The following is a 20,140-nucleotide window of genomic DNA, read 5'->3' as shown; positions in this document are numbered from 1 at the left end:
ACAGTTGAAACATGTCCTGTGCAGACGGACTGTCAAGAAGAAGAAAGAAAAACATATCTTTATCTTTTGCTTTTAAAAAATAACCAGACTCTTTGTTGCGTTTGGGTCTCACCAAACTCTTTCTCATATCATATTACCATTTCCTCAGTGGTGGAATGTAACATGCACATTTACTGAAGTGCTGTACTAATGTACAATTTTGAGATACTTATATATTTTCTGCAACTTTATACTTCTACTCAGAGCTGGCCCTGACCTATTTGGTGCCCTAGGCCAGATTTATGCTGGTGCCCCTTGCGACGCAGCCAATTCTACCACCAATCATTGGGGTGATGCTGCGGGCAACTCAAAAAATAGGGCCTATTTAATGGGCTATGTAGTTATGTTGTTGTAGGCTTTTATGTAACATTTCAAAATAATAGTATTAAATAGTAATTTTATTAAAAAGAATTTAGATTTTTTTCTCCCCTCATCTGGGGAGGGCGCCTCTATGGATGGATGGCGCCCCTAGCATTGGCCTATACCGCCTAGGCCTAGGGCCTGCTCTGCTTTTACTTCACTACATTTCAGAGGTAAATATTGTACTTTTTACTGCTTCATTTATTTGATAACTTTAATTACTAGTTACTTTGCAGATTCAGATTATTAATGCAAAATATAATTAACAAATAAATGATGATGTATTATTTTAGGTTAAGCAATCCAGCAGTATATAGATATGTTAAAATTAGCTCCACCTTTAGCAGCTGCAACATTAAAGTGATGCTTACAATAACTATAATCCAATAATATACTATTTCTATTTAGTTGCTCTTAAGACACAATCCATTACTCTTATGAAGAACCTTTTCTTGAGCAATTTCAATCTCAGGATTCCAGTTATTTGAATGGCTGTAGTTGGTGAGAAACCTGGAATTGATAAATACACTAGGTGACACCTTTTCACTTAGTGGTGTAGCCTCTTTGTTTTTGTTTTTCCCGTTGCTTTTACCATGTCAGCTGATAATTTAAACGATGTGTGAATCAGCTGGAAGCACTCGGTTGACCTTTGCAAAGACTTGTCATAATCATAAACACTCGAGGTCATCACACTCTATTTTAGGTTATTTCCGTTCTCTCTTGTCTTCCATCCACTGTCACTGATTTCCCTCGTGGAAATGCTTCATTAAAGCCCCCGAGGTTAAAGTGTGTAGACATCAGAGATGGAGATGGAGATGGAGATGGAGAGGGCAGTCGCCACCTCCACGTGTTCACACGCTCTCTATAACTCAGTCACATGGAGGAACAGAGGGACACACGCGCAGAGAAAAGTCTCCTCATTAACTAATGAGCAGGATGTTACACACACACACACACACTGATTATCTCATCCTGTCATCGCCCTGCTACGCTCTAATCACGCAGCTGTTTTCTCTCTCTTCATTCATGAAGTGAAACTATTTTCGTGGCCGACTGTTCAGGATGGAGGCGGTGGCTCTCTTCTCTTTCGCAGCATCAGAAGCAGACGAGATCAGTTTCCGGAAGGGGGACGTTATCAAGGTAAGTGTGTGTAAATGTTTGGGTTAATGCACTTAGAGGTTTTGAAAGTTAACAAAAGAGATTGCATGTTTACACACAGTGAGAATAATTGTGCATGTGTGTTGTAGGTGACAGAAATGGAGGATGATTCTTGCTGGGTCACAGCAGAGATCCAGGGGAAGCGTGGCTTCGTACCAGAGAACTACATTTCCCTTCTTCCTTATCCGTAAAAAATAATAATTTGTCCACATATTTAGGATAGAAAAACTGCCATTCTTTCCTGGAAACATAATATTATACATGTGGATTGTGGATCTACTCAAGATCTTCCTCAGTGCCAGTGGTTTGGTTCATTTTGTAAAAAGGAACAAACAAGTTCAATGCATTCTTAAAGAGTAAAAAAAAGTAATGAAATGAAAGTATGGTTTACATTTTGTGCAACCTTGTGCCTTCATCATTTCAAGTGTTAATTGTAAAAATACATGTTTTTTACATCGGTGATTTCCAAACTTTGTGTCCACTTTTGACCCTTAAAATTAAGAAATGCCCACTTGTGACCCTTTAAAATGAGGCTGTCCACTTGTGACCCCTCATTTTGGGTTATGATCTCAGTTTTCAATCAAAAAAGGGATTTTTCTTGCTCGAATTGTGTAATTTGAAGGACTTTTTGAGGCCTAAAAATGTGAAAATATTCAGTATTTCATAAGACAGAAAGCAGAATTTAAAAAAAAAAAATTTAACATAATCTTGTGACCCTGAGATTATCGGTGACTTGTGGGGCGGCTGTGGCTCAGAGGGTAGAGCAGGTTGTTCACTGATCGGAAGGTCGGTGGTTCCATCCCCGGCTGCTCCGGTCACATGTCGATGTGTCCTTGAGAAAGACATGTAGTGTGAAGTGCTTTGAGTGGTCGGAAGAGTAGAAAAGCACTATATAAATACAAGTCTATATACCGTTTAGACTCTGCCGAGCTATTCTGAGACCCCTTTTTGGGGTCTTGACCCCCAGTGTGGGAACCACTCATATGAGTTCATTTTGCATTCAAAATGTAGTCAGACTTATGGCCGATTAAAGGGTTTAAACATGAATATACTGTATTAGCTCAAGAGGAGAGTATATGTGACATGCTTGTGTGTGTCTGTAGGTGGTTTGCAGGACGGGTGTCAAGACTTGAGGCCGAGAAGCGTCTTCGCTGGCAGGACACTGGAGTGTTCCTGCTGAGGGAGAGTGAATCAGCTCCTGGAGAGTTTTCTGTCTCCGTTAGGTCAGTAAACGCACCACACAAGCAAACACACACACACAGAAACACAGAAACACACGAGACCAGTGTGACAGATCTCATGCTGCAGGCTGACGTAACGCTCCTCTGATGTCTATTTCCACATTGTGATGTTCCATCATGTTTGTGTGCTGTGGTGCAGCAGTTATATGTTGTCTCTGCTGTAATTTCCCATTCAACCACCCTTGTTTAATGACCAGAGAGCTGAGCATCTGCCCCAGTGGGTCTGATCTCAATAAGACAGTTTAACACTTTGCTGACAGAATATATGTTGTACAACCAGAAGTGTTGCATGAAGCATGCAGGCAGCAGCAATCATCTCCTTGTTACATTATTTGTGCAGTTGGATGCTTGTTTTCCGTCACATTGAGCACATTAGCAAGTTGCAGCATCCACGTGTCTCTGAGTGTGTGTCGGGGCTGGTGGAGGGGAGAGTCAGACCATTTAAATATGTTGTACGAGAAAACGTTGCACTAAAAATAGAGCGGCCACACAGACAGTGAGAGTGTGTGTGTGTGTGTGTGTGTGAGGAGATGTAATTTGGGTCACCTACCAAAGTGACGTGGGACACATTTAATCATTGAGGGTAAATTAAATGTGTTCAATAATCGGGGCATTGCATAACACCACTCAGTCTTTAATTAAACACAGGTACGTTATGCAATTGACACTTGCCACAGACATGCATGTACACATACTGTGCACATATTAATATTTTAATGCCTAACATCTGTCTGCCTGCGAGGGCTGAGAGATAAGAGGTTTGCTTCATTTATGCACACAAACTCATCCACAGAGTGTAATGGTCAGAATGATCAACAGAGGGCGATGATGTTCAGGAAGAGTTCATAAGAGTCCTATCATGTTTCTTTTTTTTTTTTTTAAATAAACTTTATTTTAAATCTGTTAACAATACAATAAACAATTGAACCAATACATAGGTAAATACATATAAATGAAAGAAATAAAGGGATAAAAAAACAACAATCATATTTAAAATAAAATGAAATAAAGATGACACAATAAATAAAGAACACAAAATATGCCAGGGGTCAATATAAATAAATAAATAAATAAATAAATAAATAAATAAATAAATAAAAACATTAAATTGGGAGCACAGTTTTTTTTGCTGAATTATTGTCTTAAACTATAGTTCCATTTCTCTCTTGAATACATTTAAGTGAGGTTTTACTTTTGCAAATTTACATTTATGAATGTAAAACTTTGCAACAATGATAATGAGATTGATTAGAAAATACTCTCTCATATATTGTGTTGACCTTTAAAAAATAAAATAAAAATACATTATCCAGCACAATTTAAAATTCACGGATAACATTTTCCAAACAAATCTAAAAATACTTGCCACAGTTTATGGGTACGTATACATTTCCAGAACAGATGGACAATAGTTTCTGTATGGGAATCATATAAGGCACAGCTTACATCAATTTCATATTTGAATTTAACAGAAAAGGACCTAACCGGGTAATATCCATAAATTATTTTAATTTACACTTCTTTCACCTTATTTACCAAATGTTTGTGGGAGAATCCAAACTTTTTTCCAACATAAATTGTTCACACGGCTCCAAAATGATATTCCAGGTGAAACAGAAACATTGAAATAGAGCACAGATCTTATGGTTGTTCTTATAACCAGATGGGTTAAAAGCCAATAGGTGAGTCAGCTACATCAGTAGAAGGAACATCAAGAGAGTCCTAACAGACCAGATGTGTTTTTATAGCTGTAAACTGCAGCGACTCATTAAAGGAGATTATTTCAATCCTCATCACAGTTCATTTAGATGACATCATGACAAACACTTTGTGAGATACAAGACATGTGAGGTTCCTCTGAACTATCCATCCTTTATCTAGACCTGCTTTTCTTTTGTCCCAGGGCTAATACAAATTACTTGTGTCCTATTTCCACACTACCTACTCAAAAAACATGTTTATATATAGTATAGTGTATTAAGACACACATTACCACGGCCCCTGACCTACCTAAATGGAACAGGGCCTTAATTAATGTTATTAATTATACCGGTGTTTACCCTGCAATGACATGTCAAAATAGCTGCTGTGAAAAATCAAAGTCACATTCATTTTTTTTAGAGCACATTTAAAAACAACAAATGTTGACCAAACTGCTTTATAAAGAGATTAAATAAAACATATGAATGATCAAATAAAAACACAACCATGAATAAGTTAGAATATAGGTAAATTAATAACATAAAAGCAAGTATCTTGATAAAATCCGTATTGCACAAACGACAAAATAAAACAAAAACAGCATGTTTTAATGGTCAGCATGTTTTAATGACAATGATTGACAGGTTTTAAATGTGTCAGTGGAGGGGGAAGATGTAGTTGTTAGTGGCAAACTATTCCACAGTTTAAAGGGCATATTGTCCCACAATAGTATGCACAATGGAAACGGTGGAGCTGCTTTAGAAAATGCTTTAAAAATATTTTATATAATAAATTGTTGGTAGTGGTGAAACAGCGCCAGGACAGGAGCACCTCAGACAACAAAAAAATATATATTTTTAAAAAACATTTTTCTGTCTCTTTTCTAAGTTTACCAGCAGTTAGATGTTCCTTTTTAACAGAAGACATTTTAACATGTCACAGTAGGAAACGCACCATTTAGCTGCTTTGATTTCAGGTTGCTGGTGTTGTGCATGTAGCATATCACTGGAACACTTAAATAGCACGGAGCATCGTAAGTGTTATTAGTTACACCTGTACTTTTCCTATGATGACAAGTCAAAATGTCTGCTGTGAGAAAGGCCTGTTGATCTGTCAGTGTCATTTCCTGTTAGTATTTAACAGAAAAGTATGTTCATTTCTTGTATACTTTGCAAAAAAATCAGTAATCTATAAACATATGGCAAACAATATGGCATTGGGACGCAGCAGTAGACAGACAAACATTAAAATTCACACGCCTATGAGCTCTAACTAACCTAACTGCATGTCTTTGGACTGTGGGAGGAATCTGATACAGCAGGGAGATGGGAACAAAGAAACCACTGTGCTGCTGACTCAATATATTCACCACCACACTACAAGATCCTCAGTCGTCTTCGGCTGACACGTCTCATCAAACAAAGCCCTGGCAGTGGTGTCGCCCTTCTTTTAAAGTCATTAAGTAATTATCTTCAGGTGTGTAAGGGAGAGACAAGCTGCAGTAAAACATTAGGACATTGTGCACATTTGTTTTGAGATGTTCATATATTTTAATAATCACACAGACAAACACAATTACTCCCAACAAAACAGCACAACATAAAGGATTATGTACAAACTGCAGAAGGTGTTGGCTGAAGCTCATTATGTCTCCTCCTCTTACAATACATAGGAAGGGTTTTCATGTTGGGAAGTACTATTATGTTCTTTTCTTTCAATATGTAATACCAATATGATGAAATATGTATCACAGCTGATATGCAGTATTTTGTCACATATATTACATCCCCAGAAATGTCTATATTAGGGATGAAACGAACGATTATTTTCATTATTAGTTAATCTGGAGATAATTTTTTCAATAAATGTATTAATTTGTTTGATAAGAGAAACTTTATTGTCATCCATCTATATACAGTGCAGTACAGTACATAGAGGAACGAACTTCCCTGTTCTCCGGAGCAAAACAAAATAATGAAACAACAAGATACAAAAACAGGTACAGAACAAGATACAAGACAAGGAACAAACGTGTAGTGCAATTATAGAAAAATATAAATACAAGTATGTACATATAAATGCAGGTAGTGTAAATAAATGTGAACAAATGTAAAGTGATATAAGAGAGCTGAAAAAAATGAATCAATTAGTTGATCGACAAGAAATTAATGGGCAACTATTTTGATGTTTGTTTAATCATTGAAGTCAAACGTTCTCTGGTTTCAGCTTCTTTCAACTGTGAGGATTTGCTGCTTATATCATTATAAAATTAATATCTTTGTGTTTTGGACATCTGAAGACATTAATTTGGGCACTAGAGAATTTCTTTTCACAGTTAAAGAAGACCTATTAAGCTTTTGTGCTATTTCCCCTTTCCTTTGGTGTGTTATAGTTTTTTGTGCATGTAAAAGGTCTGCAAAGTTACAAGGAGCTCACACAGAGCGTTTCAGAGAGAGGGTGAAAAGAGGTGCTGCAGCACAGCTTGTATGAGAAAAATAAATCATTTTTTGAACATTAAAGCATGTAAACATGTTCTAGAAGAACCCCAAAATACAACTATGCACATAAAAATGAGCATAATATGTCCTCTTTAAAAGATCAAATGATAAATTGGTTAATCGAGAAAATAAACAGCAGTTAAATTGATAATGAGGGCTGATTATTTAGCTTTAATCTATAACATGTCAGAACATATGTAGTGAAAAAATAACCAAGGTGCCATCTTTAAATTGCTTGTTTTATCTGACCAAGAATCCAAAACCTATAGATATTCAGTTTGCTCTTGGAGACAACTGAATAGGATATAGGTCCATAGGAATAGGTCCATGGATATACATGGACTGGATGATTATGTACAGTATGTGTACTTGTGGATATGTCTATATACTGTGACAGGTATGTACATGTTACAACAAAATTTGCATTAAAGACTGTAAATTATAATCTAAAAAAGTGCAAAAATGGGCATTAAAGATTGTAAATTATAATCTAAAAAGGGCAAAAATGGGCATTAAAGATTATAAATTATAATCTAAAAATGTGCTTTAAAGATTGTAAATTATAATCTAAAAAAGGGCAAAAATGGGCATTAAAGATTGTAAATTATAATCTAAAAAAGTGCAAAAATGGGCATTAAAGATTGTAAATTATAATCTAAAAAAGTGCAAAAATGTGCTTTAAAGATTATAAATTATAATCTAAAAAAGTGCAAAAATGTGCTTTAAAGATTGTAAATTATAATCTAAAAAAGTGCAAAAATGGGCATTAAAGACTATAAGAATTATAATCTATAATGGCTGCAGTAATTATTTGGTGTTAAAGTGTTCATCAGAGTGATGGCCTGTGGGTAGAAACTATTCTTGTGTCTTGTTGTTTTGGTGTAAAGCTACAAATTCTAGAAACATTTTAGAAGCTTGAACCAGAAAAACAACATCAACTCAGAGTGATTGATTGTTTGACATTTGAGATTTACAGCCTGTCAGAATAACTTCCTTGATGGATTTAGAGATTATACCCACGCATGCCGAGGATTGCGGTCTCATTTCCTGTCGGCGGTATGAACTTCCCCTCTGCGTGAATTCACAGACAAAGAAACAGGTAGAAGAATGAAGAATAACACAACTTTGACATTCACACTGCTTGTTGGAGCATAAATGAATGTGCAAATACCTGCCTTTTGTCTCCTTTACCGTTCTCACCTGTCTTATTTTGCAGCTATGGTGAGAGGGTGGAGCATTTCAGGGTGCTGGAGGGTGGCGGTCAGTACTGCATCTGGGACGAGTCGTTTTCCTCCCTCAACCGGTTGGTGGATTTCTACAGAACTCACAGCATCGCCGTGGAGAAAGTGGTCTGCCTCAGAGACCCTCCTGAATCCCCTCGTCTGCTGGCCCACCCTGGACATAACCCGTACCCCAACCCTTATAAAAGCAGCTCTCAGGAGTCCCTCCCCTCAGCCCGCCTCTACTCTCACCCCTCTCACCCAGAGAGAGAATCCTCGCAGCGTCTGCACGAACCAGCTGTGGGGGTATGACGGATTTATGAAGCATCATAAGCAGCTTCTGCTAAACACACACCTGTTTGTCTGATGTGTTTGCTCTGTCTCTGTGTAGAAACCCCGTCTGGCTCATGCCCTCTGTGACTACACCCCCCCTCAGACCTCCCACCTCCACTTCCTGCGTGGTGACATCGTCGACCTGCTGGACTGCTCGAGCTCGCGGACCTGGAGAGGGCGCTGTCGAGGCAGAGTAGGAATCTTTCCGGCGGGATACGTCCAGCCGCTGTACCACTGACACCATATCAAACTGTAGTGACTTACCTCACTTATCCAATAATCCAACTGCGTTATTGTTTGCGTTCTGCCTAGTCCCGCCTTACTGTGCTGTGATTGGCTGGTACTTGCTGCCTCAGTTTGCCTTCAGGGCTTTCTGCCAGAAGATTTTAACCCAAATCCATAATCTTTTCCTAAACCTAGCCAAGTAGGTTTGTTGCCTAAACCTAAGGAGATTTCTGGCAGAGGCAAACTTTTCCCATGTGCGCTCAAGCTCTGTAACTAGTCTAGCATTAAAGTGGAATTAGCAAATTAGCTATAGCTAACTAGCCAGCTGCTAAATGAGTAAAATTTAACATCCACGCACTCTTGTCACAGCGTAGGTAAGCACATTGATATTTTACAACTTCATTCACACACTCTTACCAAAGAGTATAGAAACAAAGAGACAAAACTCTGGTGCTTTTTTGACAACGGCAGCTAGATGGTGGTGCTGTAGCGCTGACGCCATTTTGGACTGAAAACACCAATGAGTCCATAACCATGGATAAAGAGACGTCTGTAAATAAGATAATCATTTTTTTTTTAGGTAAATCAACTTCCAAATACAAACACTTATATAGCCGTAAATCATTACGTCCTAAAAATTGTTAAATGAACTAATACCTCGGCATAATGAACGTGCACCAGACCCACAGGTCTGCACCGCTTCCTGCTAGCTGTATGCGGCTGTAACAATGGATATATTGGCTGTAATTCATCACTTTTATTGTCTTCTAATACACCCATGGGCTGTATGCTGAAAGCCTGTACCGTGCTGGATGTATTAACGTCTCTTTTCCAAAACAACCGGCTATCGGCCAGTAGCTAGTAGTGCTAGTAGCATGACATAAACAGAATTTAATGTAGTTGTCGGCTATTTAACATGCAGCGCAAAAGTACAGGACACAACCTCTTATACGTCCACGATCTGTGGTCTATTGGACATAGATTTCAGTTGAAAATGTCCGAAGCGTAGCTCTACTGCTGGGCGCTGACGTTGCAATGGAATGACCAATTGCCTTTCACTTCTTAGCAATATACGTTCTTTGCTCTTACAGTCACATACAGTTTAAGCTCTTGTCACAGCATAGGGAAGCACATTGCTATCACAGCACAGTAGTAGTAGTAGCCAGTAGCCTTCTAGCCAATCACAGCACAGCACAGTCGGGCGGGACTAGGCCTAACATTCTTAGGAAAAATCATAACGCGATCCAACTAGTAATGAAATAATTAGTTCAATAATCGATTAATCCATCAACAGGATCTTCTACCAAACTGTCGACAGTTAAATTGCATTGTGGGTTATGTAGGCGCTATGTTTTGACAAAGAAGAAGAATACGTGGAATAAAAAAAGCCGATATATCTTGTTCTGCTGCACTGATTTTGATTCAGTCCATTAGGTGTGCAATGCTAAATTTGTGCACTATTCCTTTAAGATTTTAGGTTTTCAGGGGCTTTAATCATTAAGTCACTTCAAGTACGAAGCAAAAATGGCAAATATTTGCTGGTTCCTGCAACTAAAGTTTGAGGACTTGTTGCTTTTCTCATTCTTTTCTCATTATTAACTGAATACCTTTGGATTTTGGACTGTTGGTCATAAACAAAGACATCACCTTCTGCGGGTTTCATATTTTTCCGACATCTCACAGAAAAAACAATAAATCAAAAATGAATTGACAGATTAGTCGATCATAACTATAATTGTTGCAGTGCTAGAGTGAACCTTTACAACCCGTCTTCTGAGCACTAATGTCCCCCTTTCACCAGCAGCTTGTATTGAAAATATTCATTAAAAGTGAAATTTAACTTTATGTTTTACCATCTTGTCTGTGCGTCTAACCTCCTCCTTAGTGAATGTAAGTAAACTGTACAGAAGCCAAATAAAGAGTGATATTATCTGGTTATAAATGACCTGCGTTCATTCGTGAACGAACACTTGTAGCTTTGATGCACATAGCTTTAAATTTATTTGAGATATCACAAGAAAAAAAAACAATTGATGGACAAATTGTCAAGATATTTTGTCTTTTGACTGACATGAGGTTCTTTACATCCAACAAGCTTCACTTCTCAATACTTCTTAATGAATTTCACTATTAAAATAAAATAAATCAAATGCACAAAAACATAGACGTTATAACAGAGTTTCTCAACCTTGGGGTTAATGCCCCTTGTGGGAGTCTGTTGTTTAGCAGGAAAGGGTGAGAGGCAATTTTCATTACTGATAAATTTGTAATAAAAGATAATTGTAAAACTTCTCATTATTTCTATATAATTTAGATGTTCCAAGTTCACTCTTGAATACAAAACACAAACGTGTGTATATATTTAAATTTACATGACAAATTACAAACTCTAATAGCCGGAGAATTTGGGGGCCAGAAAAGGTTGACAAATTCTGATTTAACTTCATAAACACGCTAAATAGCATGAAAGAACACTAGAACAATAACTGAAGCTTCACAAAACTTTGATTTACAGACAGAAGGCCATAAACAGTACTATCTAATTACCATTAAGCATATAGACTCAAAAGTCACATTCAACCTAAATCACATAGATGTATTCTTTCCATATAACGTGTAAGCTTTAAATTTAAGATGCCCTTTTATTTAGATGCCATATTTTATCTATCATTAGCTGCACATTCATGTTAGCTTGTTACAAGCCACAAGCTTCTTTGTAATTTGTACAACAATACCCGTCTAAAAGTTTAAAACTAGGTTACATCAAATAGGAGGGAAAGGTTAATGAACAAACCAGTAGCCTAAAGTTGGTCAGTAGTAAAAAGATTAACATCACAACATGACAGCACATCTGTAGAAATACTGAATTATATAATTATTATTAATTATACTGAATTATAGTATTATTTATAAACATATAAATATGGCTAATAAAGTGATTTATATTATTAATTATAAAGCAGAGGTGTGGACTCGAGTAACACAAATTGGACTAGAGCCAGACTTGAGTCACAATGACTTTAGACTCGACTTTAGAAAATCAAAAAAGACTTGCAACTCGACTTGGACTATCACACCAATGACTCGTGACTTCACACAGATGTGAGCCTTTTGACTTGAAAATACTTGATACCTTCCCAAAGCCCAAAGACGAAAAATGTAATTTAAAAAGTGTGCGACGAATCAATTCACATCCTTTCATTTCCTGAATCAACTAGCGTTAACACTACAGTATTCATTCCCAGCAAGTCAACACTTTTTTTTGATATAAGTTCAGTCATACTTGTTTTAACAAACTTGTTATAACAAATAAATACAGATTTTAAAAAGCATTCATGATTTTTGTAAATTAAATATATTATTACTCTGTTGTTAAAATGTCATTACATTTGGTGAAGAGCTCGAAACTCAAAGTTTAGGACTTGGGACTTGACTCTGGACTTGAGTGCAAAGACCTGAGACTTACTTGTGACTTACAAAACAATGACTTGGTCCTACCTCTGTTATATAGACAACACTGAACACAGCCTGAGCTGCTCAGGATGGAGCTTTTTAAACCTTTTTTTCATGACCTTTTGAGCTTCCCTGAATGAAAAAACTCCACGTGAACCCCATAATTATCTATCATTATGTGTAATTTGATACGAATTACATTTATCAAAATAACACATTTAGAGGTATGTGTTAGAGGTATGTGCTCTCTCAGTGTTTTCTAGTTTGAAATGTGATTTTTTTAAACACCTGAAACAGGATTCATGAAAGATTCATATATAATCAGTACAAAAATCAGTCTGTTTCTCCTCCATCTTGGATCTAGACTCCATGTTGGAGAGATTTCAGTAGGAGGGTGGCCCGAATGTTAAATCTGATCCTCTACTCAGGCAAAGTAGGCATAGAGAAAAATGTTAATGCTGATCACCATGAGTGCATTGACACAACAGAACCTGGACCAGAACACACTCTCTTTGACGCTTTGAACTCTGGGAGTTGCAGGCTCCTCTGATCGCCGCATTGCTGAGATACACAGCCCTGTCCCCTGACCACATGTCCCCCGCCGTGTTGGCTCAGAGCCTGCAACGCACACACACAGAGCAGACACAGGAAGTTACTCAACGAATAACTACAGCAGCGTGTGTGTGTGTGTGTGGATGAGTGTTTATCACATGATGGCTGGTTTTATTCCAAGTGGTATGAATAGTCAGACTCTTACCCTGGGAGCTACGGTGGCTGACAGAGGACACTTTCTGTAGAGGAATTTCTCTCGGCGGCTCTTCAGTAATAGTCCACCAGGTCAGGTTACATATCTGGGAGAGAAGAAAATGGAAATGTAACAACATTTATTGACTAGCAATTATATTTGGGCATAAATACGACCTATACTATATGTAGAAAAGCTGAATGTGTGTCTGTTTTGACATCCTGGTGTAAAGGAAGAGTTTGAGCTACCCTATCACATGTTTTATGCTAACAGGATTTGTTCCCAAAAAAAAAGCCCAATTTAGATTTTTTTTTTAAGAAACAAATCCTGTTTGCAGGAAACGGCTTGTACTGGCAGGCATTGTGTTTAGCGGTCTGTGTGCATAAGTGAGGTTAAACAAATCTGCCTATTTTCTAGTTTTGACTAATTCTCTTCACATGTTTCATGACATCTGAAAGGCTGCTGTTTGCATTTTGAGTTCACAGTTCAGAATAATGTCAGATGTGACAAATGGGTCACCGGCTTTAAATATTTAGGATTTAGTGTCTTTCTATTGAGAGCAACAATAGTTCTACTGTGCAGTAAGATTTTGCTCTTTGGTTGATTGTTGATCTTTCGGATTCAGACAGGCATGGCCTCTTTGACTGTCAATAACATGGAGGCCAACCTTCAGATAATACCTGTTCCTTTACCTCAGATTCAACTCTTTTTAAAAAAACAAAAACGTTTAGTAGATAACATTACAGGTGTACCAACAGCAAAATACTTACATAAGCACTACTTCCCAAATACGTCGTATTGTTTACTGTATCTGTGTGTACACACCTGTTCGTGGCTGGGCGGCGGTGTGAGCAGTGATACTATAGTAACCACGATAGCAGTGAGCCCACAGAGCAGAATGGCGAAATGGAGGTAGTGGACGCTGCGCAGGATCGCAGGCGCTGAGTCCACGACACCACATCTGGGAGGCGCGAAGGCAAACTCTAGCACCATCCTACACACACCCACCACCAACCCCACCATCAGGCCCCAGAACGCACCCTGAACACACACAAACACACACACACACACACACATATAAACACAATCATATTACAGGCCTTAATGTGAATTAATATGCCGAACTTCCTGCTGCTGAAAGCACCATTATGTTGGGTGTGTTCGGGATCGTAGCACTCTCACTTTCCCACCATTATAATCTGTCATCAGCGTGTCACTTGTCACTTAAGTGCACACACACGTGTAGTGATACAAATAAATCTCTCTGTCTCCGTCTCTGTTCAGCCTTCAGCCAAAGAATGTGATATGTGTGGTTCGACTAAACACACATGAAAACAATCACCTTGTCGCAGCTTGCAAAACAAACATCTCCCTCCCTTTCCTTACACTCTTTACTCCAAACCGGTTATATTTAAAAAAACAAACACTTAAGTTAACAGTTATTATTGTTGTTGCGTCGCCAACTGATGTAGAACGATCTGTTTTTCTCGTTTTGGTTCATATAAAACATCAAGACATATAGTTTTTTGGATTGAAATCCTGAAATGTTCAGGATTAATACAAAGGGAGATACAGACAAATACATAATAAGACACCACATATGCTAGATGTATTTACAATAATTACAGGGTTCATTTTTACGAGTTACAGTTGCCTCTCTGCTTCAAAGACTACATACGTCACGTCCCCTTTTAAAAGAGCCGTATTGTCTGCTCTCTATAGTGTCAAACCAGTTAGCGTGTGTCACATCGTGTGCGGTAACGTTCGCCCTTTGACCCCATGAGTCAACACTATTACAGCAATATGCTCACTGTGTTTATATGAACAAACAAAAAGCTCACACCTTTTGTATAACAGTGCTGTTGATCCTTTTCAATAACAAGCCACAAAGTTATAAAGTGAAATGGCAACATCCAAAACAAATGGATGGCTGTGACATTTTATAACCCTTTTCTTTTGCAGACGTCTAAGCATATAGATTAAAACTGTGCTAAATTTGGTATAAATGTAAAACTTTTTATACATCTAAGTTACCTATATGCTTTGTTTCAACCGCATTTCAATAACAATATTTGAATGTGTAGTTAATTATTCTGTTGAAACCAGGCTAAAGAGGCTACAGCCACGCTAGCTGCTCTGTGAGACTGTGCTGTATGGTGCAACAGTGCTTTGAGCTAAATGCTAATGTCAGCATGCTAACATGCGCACAGTGACGATGCTAACATGCTGATTCTAAGCAAGTGTCATGTTTACCATGCTCACCATCTTAGTTTTGTGTGGTAACATGCTAACATTTGATAATTAGCACTAACACAAGGGTACAGTTGAGGCTGTATTTGGTAAAGTGCTGGACAAATTTGACCTGACAAATTTGACCTGATGGGGATCACCAAAGTCACTAGGATTCATCCTCTGGGGACCATGAATGTACAGTATGTAGTTTAAGTTCATGATAACATTGCCATCCATATAGCAGCTAGCATGGCTGAAAACTAGGGCAGTCAATCAATTAAAATATATAATCGCAAGTAATCACAAATTAATCACACATTTTGTATCTGTTAAAAATTTACCTTAAAAGGAGATCTGTATTGTATTTGTATATTGTATTGTATCTGTATTTAATACTCTTATCAACATGGGAATGGGCAAATATGCTTGCTTTATGCAAATGTATGTATGTATATATTTCTTATTGGAAATTATTACCAACACAAATTAATCACAAATGTACAGAAATCCTCACAGATACTGTATTTAGCATTAAAAAAAATATTCTCAAATCATAACATGGCAAACTGCAGCCCAACAGGCAACAACAGCTGTCAGTGTGTCAGTGTGCTGACTTGACTATGACTTGCCCCAAACTGCATGTGATTATCATAAAGTGGGCATGTCTGTAAAGGGGAGACTCGTGGGTACCCATAGAACCCATTTTCATTAACACATCTTGAGGTCAGAGGTCAAGGGACCCCTTGGAAAATGGCCATGCCAGTTTTTCCTCACCAAAATGTAGTGCAAGTTTGAAGCATTATTTATCCTCCTTCACGACAAGCTAGTATGACATGGTTGGTACCATTGGATTTTGTTTTTTTTTCTAGTTTCATTTGATAGAGTTTCTTCACTCTAGCTTTAAAACTGAGCCCGTTACAACCTAAAAATCGCATGTTGCGTTAATGAGTTAAAGAAGTTGGTGGCATTAAAATTAATTTGCGTTAATGTGTTATTATAGCGTTAACTTTGACAGCCCTACTAAAAATTACTTTATGTAACAGAGGCAAATCACCAACTCAGTGTCTGCTGTTGCCAACCTATGTTGTAATGCCAGGCAAGTTCATTGTAAACACATTGTAATCAAAGTAAATGTCCCCTTAGTAGTGACTATATTTCATGCTTTTTGCCCCGTGTTGTTCACCTGCCTGGTCATTAACTCACCTGTCATTACAGATCCTGTTACCTTCATCTGCCCTCCAATCACCTCATTCCATTCACCTGAGCTTCCCCGCCCAGGTCCACACCTGGACCTCATTATCCTCATCAGACACTCATTCTTATACCGGCCCAGATTCACTAACCCTCTGCCAGATTGTGTAGAGTTTCATGCCAAGCTATCCAGAAAGCCTGTTTAAGTCTGCCTGCGTGATACCTTACATTTTTACCAGGTTAAAGGTTTTGCCTACAGACCCCACCTCAGTTTTGTCTGCTTGATCTGCCTGCCTGGTTTGTGACTCCTGCTTGTTTTTTCGGACTGATTAAAAGGATTTTGGACACTCCACTGCTTTTTAATTTGTGCTTTTTGGTTCTGTGATTTCTGAGTCGTCCTAGAATACACTTTGTAGCTTCATTCTGAGTTGGAAAAATATGATATTTACATTACAATTACGAAAGAAAAGCCTTTCATTCTGGACAACCTGAGAAAATCCTCTTCCTTTTAGGAGTTAAAAGCATGTCCACAGAGAGCAGACACACCCAGGACGTGCTCTATTAAAACAAACAGGGATTCAATCTTGACTATTCAGCGGACTGGTTTTTACTTGCGGTTGAAAAATGTTTCAACACGTTATTAGCTCTGGTCTGATACATATTTTTACTACAGCAGTGTTATCTCTTTTACCTCCCTCTATTAATCTTTATCTTATATTAAATCCCACTTTCCCTCACTTGCACTCTGTTATCAGCCAGAAACACTTTCGTTTGTTCAAGTGAAGGAGCAGCACGTTCATGCTGGTTTCTACTGAGGAAATAATAAACAATACACTTCATAAAATGATTGAGTAACACAAAGACATTCATGTGCGCACACCCATGGGCTCCACACCAAGCAGTGAGGGTTATTGGCAGCTGGATCCCATGTGAGGCTAATAAAACCGTACACCAGTACAGTGTGGGAGAGAGGACAAACTTCAAGCATCCAGTATGTTCTAATGAGTAGTTTGGTGTCCAGAATGGAGATAATTTTGAATTAAGTTTGGTTATGTTTGCAACAATATGTTTCCTTTGTGTGTTGAAAAGTAATATATTGTGTCTTTGAAGTAGTCCCAAAAGAGTTTGTGGATTTAATTCTGTTTATTTTTATTATTAAATACTAGTGTACTTGTATGTTTCTGACAATAATTAATGCTGTAATGATCAGTCAATTAATGGTTTACTCCACTGACAGAGAATAATACATTATCAAATTCTGTCAGTTGTTTAGGTTATTTATTTAAGCAAAAAATGGTAAACATTTGCTGGTTCCAGCTTCACAAATGTGACGATTTGTCGCTTTATATCAGTGTGGATTGAATGTATTTGGGACTGATGATCAGACAAAATAAGCAATTTAAGACGTCCTATTGGATTGTGATTGTGGGAACTTTTGGTGGTCATTTTTCACTATTTCGTAGACAAAACTATTAATAGATCGATCAAAAAAAGAAGATAACTTGTGTGTGCGGGTTACCTGCTCGTTGGTCCTCTTCCAGAAGATAGCCAGGGTGAAGACAGCAGTGACGGGCGGAGCGAGGTAGCTCGTCACTGACTGGATGTAAACATACAGCTGGCCACTGTTGGCCGACTGCAGGATAGGGATCCACACCACACTCACCACCACCAAGATCACAGTCACGATCCTGGAACAAAACAGTACTTTACTTTATTGATCCTGATATTTAAAGTTAACCCTCCAGAGCATGCTCACAAGGTATATCCACTATCCAGGGACAGAGGTTCTCTGACCTCTGACCCTTAGCCTGTGAGTGACCTACCTGCCGACCAGTAGCAGCTCTCGCTCCGTGGCACGAGGGCGATGCTTCTTCCAGATGTCCATGGTGAAGAGTGTGGAGCTGCTGTTAAAGATGGAGGTCAGCGATGACATCAGAGCGGCCATCATCACCGCTATCATAAGACCACGCAAGCCTGAAATACAACACGTGAACACATGGATGTCGGTGAACAAAAACAAGCTTAACAAAGCACTTGACACATTTAGAAATAAAAGGATTCTCACCACTTGGCATGAGTTCAATGACCAGTTTGGGAAAGGCGATGTTGGAGCATCCCACCTCTGCTCCGCACACACGCACACACTCTTCTGGATCCACACATCCTACAGTGTCTGAAATATGAACACACGGGTCATTCACACATAGGGGGGGAAGCAGTGGTGGATCTAGAGAAATATTCATGGGGTGGCAAGAGGGTGGCATGGAAACTATAAGGGGTGGCAGAAATATATATATATATATGCTGATTAAATTGCAAACAATCACTTATATCAATATTTGTTTAGAAAAGCCCCCAAATTAAGATATTTTAACTCAAAACATTACATTGTTGTGGCACGAGTAAAGCATTGAATAGAAAAGGTGGCATTAGAAATCAATATAGTGTTATATTACCAAATAAACATGAGGCTATCACTTAGCCTAAAATGTAAAAAAAATGTGTATATATGTGCAGAACTCATGTTCCTTTGCTCTAATTTCTACTTATGAAAGGGTAAAGGATCTTGGGAAAAAATCTAAATTAAACTAGATTATTTATATTTGATGCTATTATACTATTCTCAGTTAAATATGGCTCCACTTGGGCAGATCACATGCAACAGATGACATAATGTGCTCCTTGTACTTGTACTTTGTAATATAGGAAATGACATTATTTTGCTCCAAAAAACATAAGCTGTAACATGTATAATTACACACAATCCTGCGTAACTTCACCCCTTTTATATGTGCATGTAAAAATACCCCATGTGTACAACTATGAACACAAATATCACCGTGCTCTGTAACAAAATAATACACATTATTTCAGGGGGATATCAGACGTGATTTCAAATTATCTATGAGACATTAATCTCTTTAAATTTCATGTATTTCTTAAATAGTTCAACTATTTGTTAGAGGATAAAAAGTGGAGTCACAACAAGGGTCACCAGTCTGTTTGGTGCATCTCTATCTTAACCTCTTAATATCTGATCCAGACATGCATGAGTTATTCCTCAAAAATGTTTTGTTATCACAAAAAATCCAGCAAACTTTACAGTGACACATCACTAACCAGCAATCACATGATGAGCAACAAGTTTCTGCACTGCATTACCTAAATAGGAAATTAGCCTAACTAATATTCTCCTTCCTAGTATTGTTCAGGAAAATTCTAATGTACCACTTTTGTCAGTATTACAGTTTAGCTTCCAGCTTTTCTAGCAATGTATTTCAGCTCTTATAGCTTCTTTATCTAATGCAGTTCAGCTTCCAACTCTGCCAGTTTTACATTTCATCTTCTAGGGATTTTCAGCAGTGCAGTGCAATGCATTTGAGCTCTAACATTTTTAAGCAAGTCATTTCACATTTCTGCATTTTCAGCAATACTTTGAAATTAATTTCAGCTGTCAGCATTCCCACGCATTTTCAGCAGGAAATGCCTTTTTTAGTTGTAGTTACTGTCTGCCTGCTCAGTCTCTGTCTCTCTATACTACTACTACTACTACTTTCCACCCAAATACCAATTTCTGTCTAACGACTTATAGTTTTTAAAAATTCATTCAGTCAAAATACTATTTCTGTCCAAGCACTTATAGTTTCAAATATACTTATACTTATAATATACATTATCTCTCTCTCTCCCCCAGTTGTACATTTCATCTTCTAGGGTTTTTCAGCAGTGCTGTGCAATGTATTT

The 20,140-nt window shown here is 37.9% G+C and overlaps 2 protein-coding genes across 3 annotated transcripts in view; one reads left to right on the top strand and one right to left on the bottom strand.

The window, feature by feature from the left end:
• The first annotated feature begins 1,220 nt into the window (after nucleotides 1-1,220).
• Nucleotides 1,221-8,949, top strand: LOC141764408 (GRB2-related adapter protein-like). The gene is made up of 5 exons (XM_074629639.1): nucleotides 1,221-1,539; nucleotides 1,647-1,744; nucleotides 2,661-2,780; nucleotides 8,214-8,523; nucleotides 8,609-8,949. Exons 1-5 carry the CDS (start codon nucleotides 1,462-1,464, stop codon nucleotides 8,786-8,788), a joined length of 786 nt encoding a protein of 261 aa, XP_074485740.1. The 5' UTR covers nucleotides 1,221-1,461; the 3' UTR covers nucleotides 8,789-8,949.
• A 1,803-nt stretch (nucleotides 8,950-10,752) lies between these two features.
• Nucleotides 10,753-20,140, bottom strand: part of slc5a10 (solute carrier family 5 member 10) — a 26,050-nt gene continuing 16,662 nt past the window's right edge. The window contains exons 10-15 of one of the 2 annotated variants that reach the window (XM_074629637.1): nucleotides 18,462-18,569; nucleotides 18,220-18,370; nucleotides 17,916-18,084; nucleotides 13,799-14,014; nucleotides 12,986-13,079; nucleotides 10,753-12,846 (exon numbers count right to left, since the gene is read on the bottom strand). In XM_074629637.1, coding sequence (XP_074485738.1) covers nucleotides 12,653-12,846; nucleotides 12,986-13,079; nucleotides 13,799-14,014; nucleotides 17,916-18,084; nucleotides 18,220-18,370; nucleotides 18,462-18,569 — 932 coding nt within the window. In that variant the 3' untranslated portion in view covers nucleotides 10,753-12,652. The remainder of the gene's footprint in view (nucleotides 12,847-12,985; nucleotides 13,080-13,798; nucleotides 14,015-17,915; nucleotides 18,085-18,219; nucleotides 18,371-18,461; nucleotides 18,570-20,140) is intronic. The other variant, XM_074629638.1, reaches the window with a different exon arrangement.

Source organism: Sebastes fasciatus, chromosome 3 (genome assembly GCF_043250625.1).
Source record: "Sebastes fasciatus isolate fSebFas1 chromosome 3, fSebFas1.pri, whole genome shotgun sequence".
Lineage (NCBI taxonomy): Eukaryota > Metazoa > Chordata > Actinopteri > Perciformes > Sebastidae > Sebastes > Sebastes fasciatus.
This window is presented reverse-complemented; position numbering and strand designations above follow the sequence as displayed.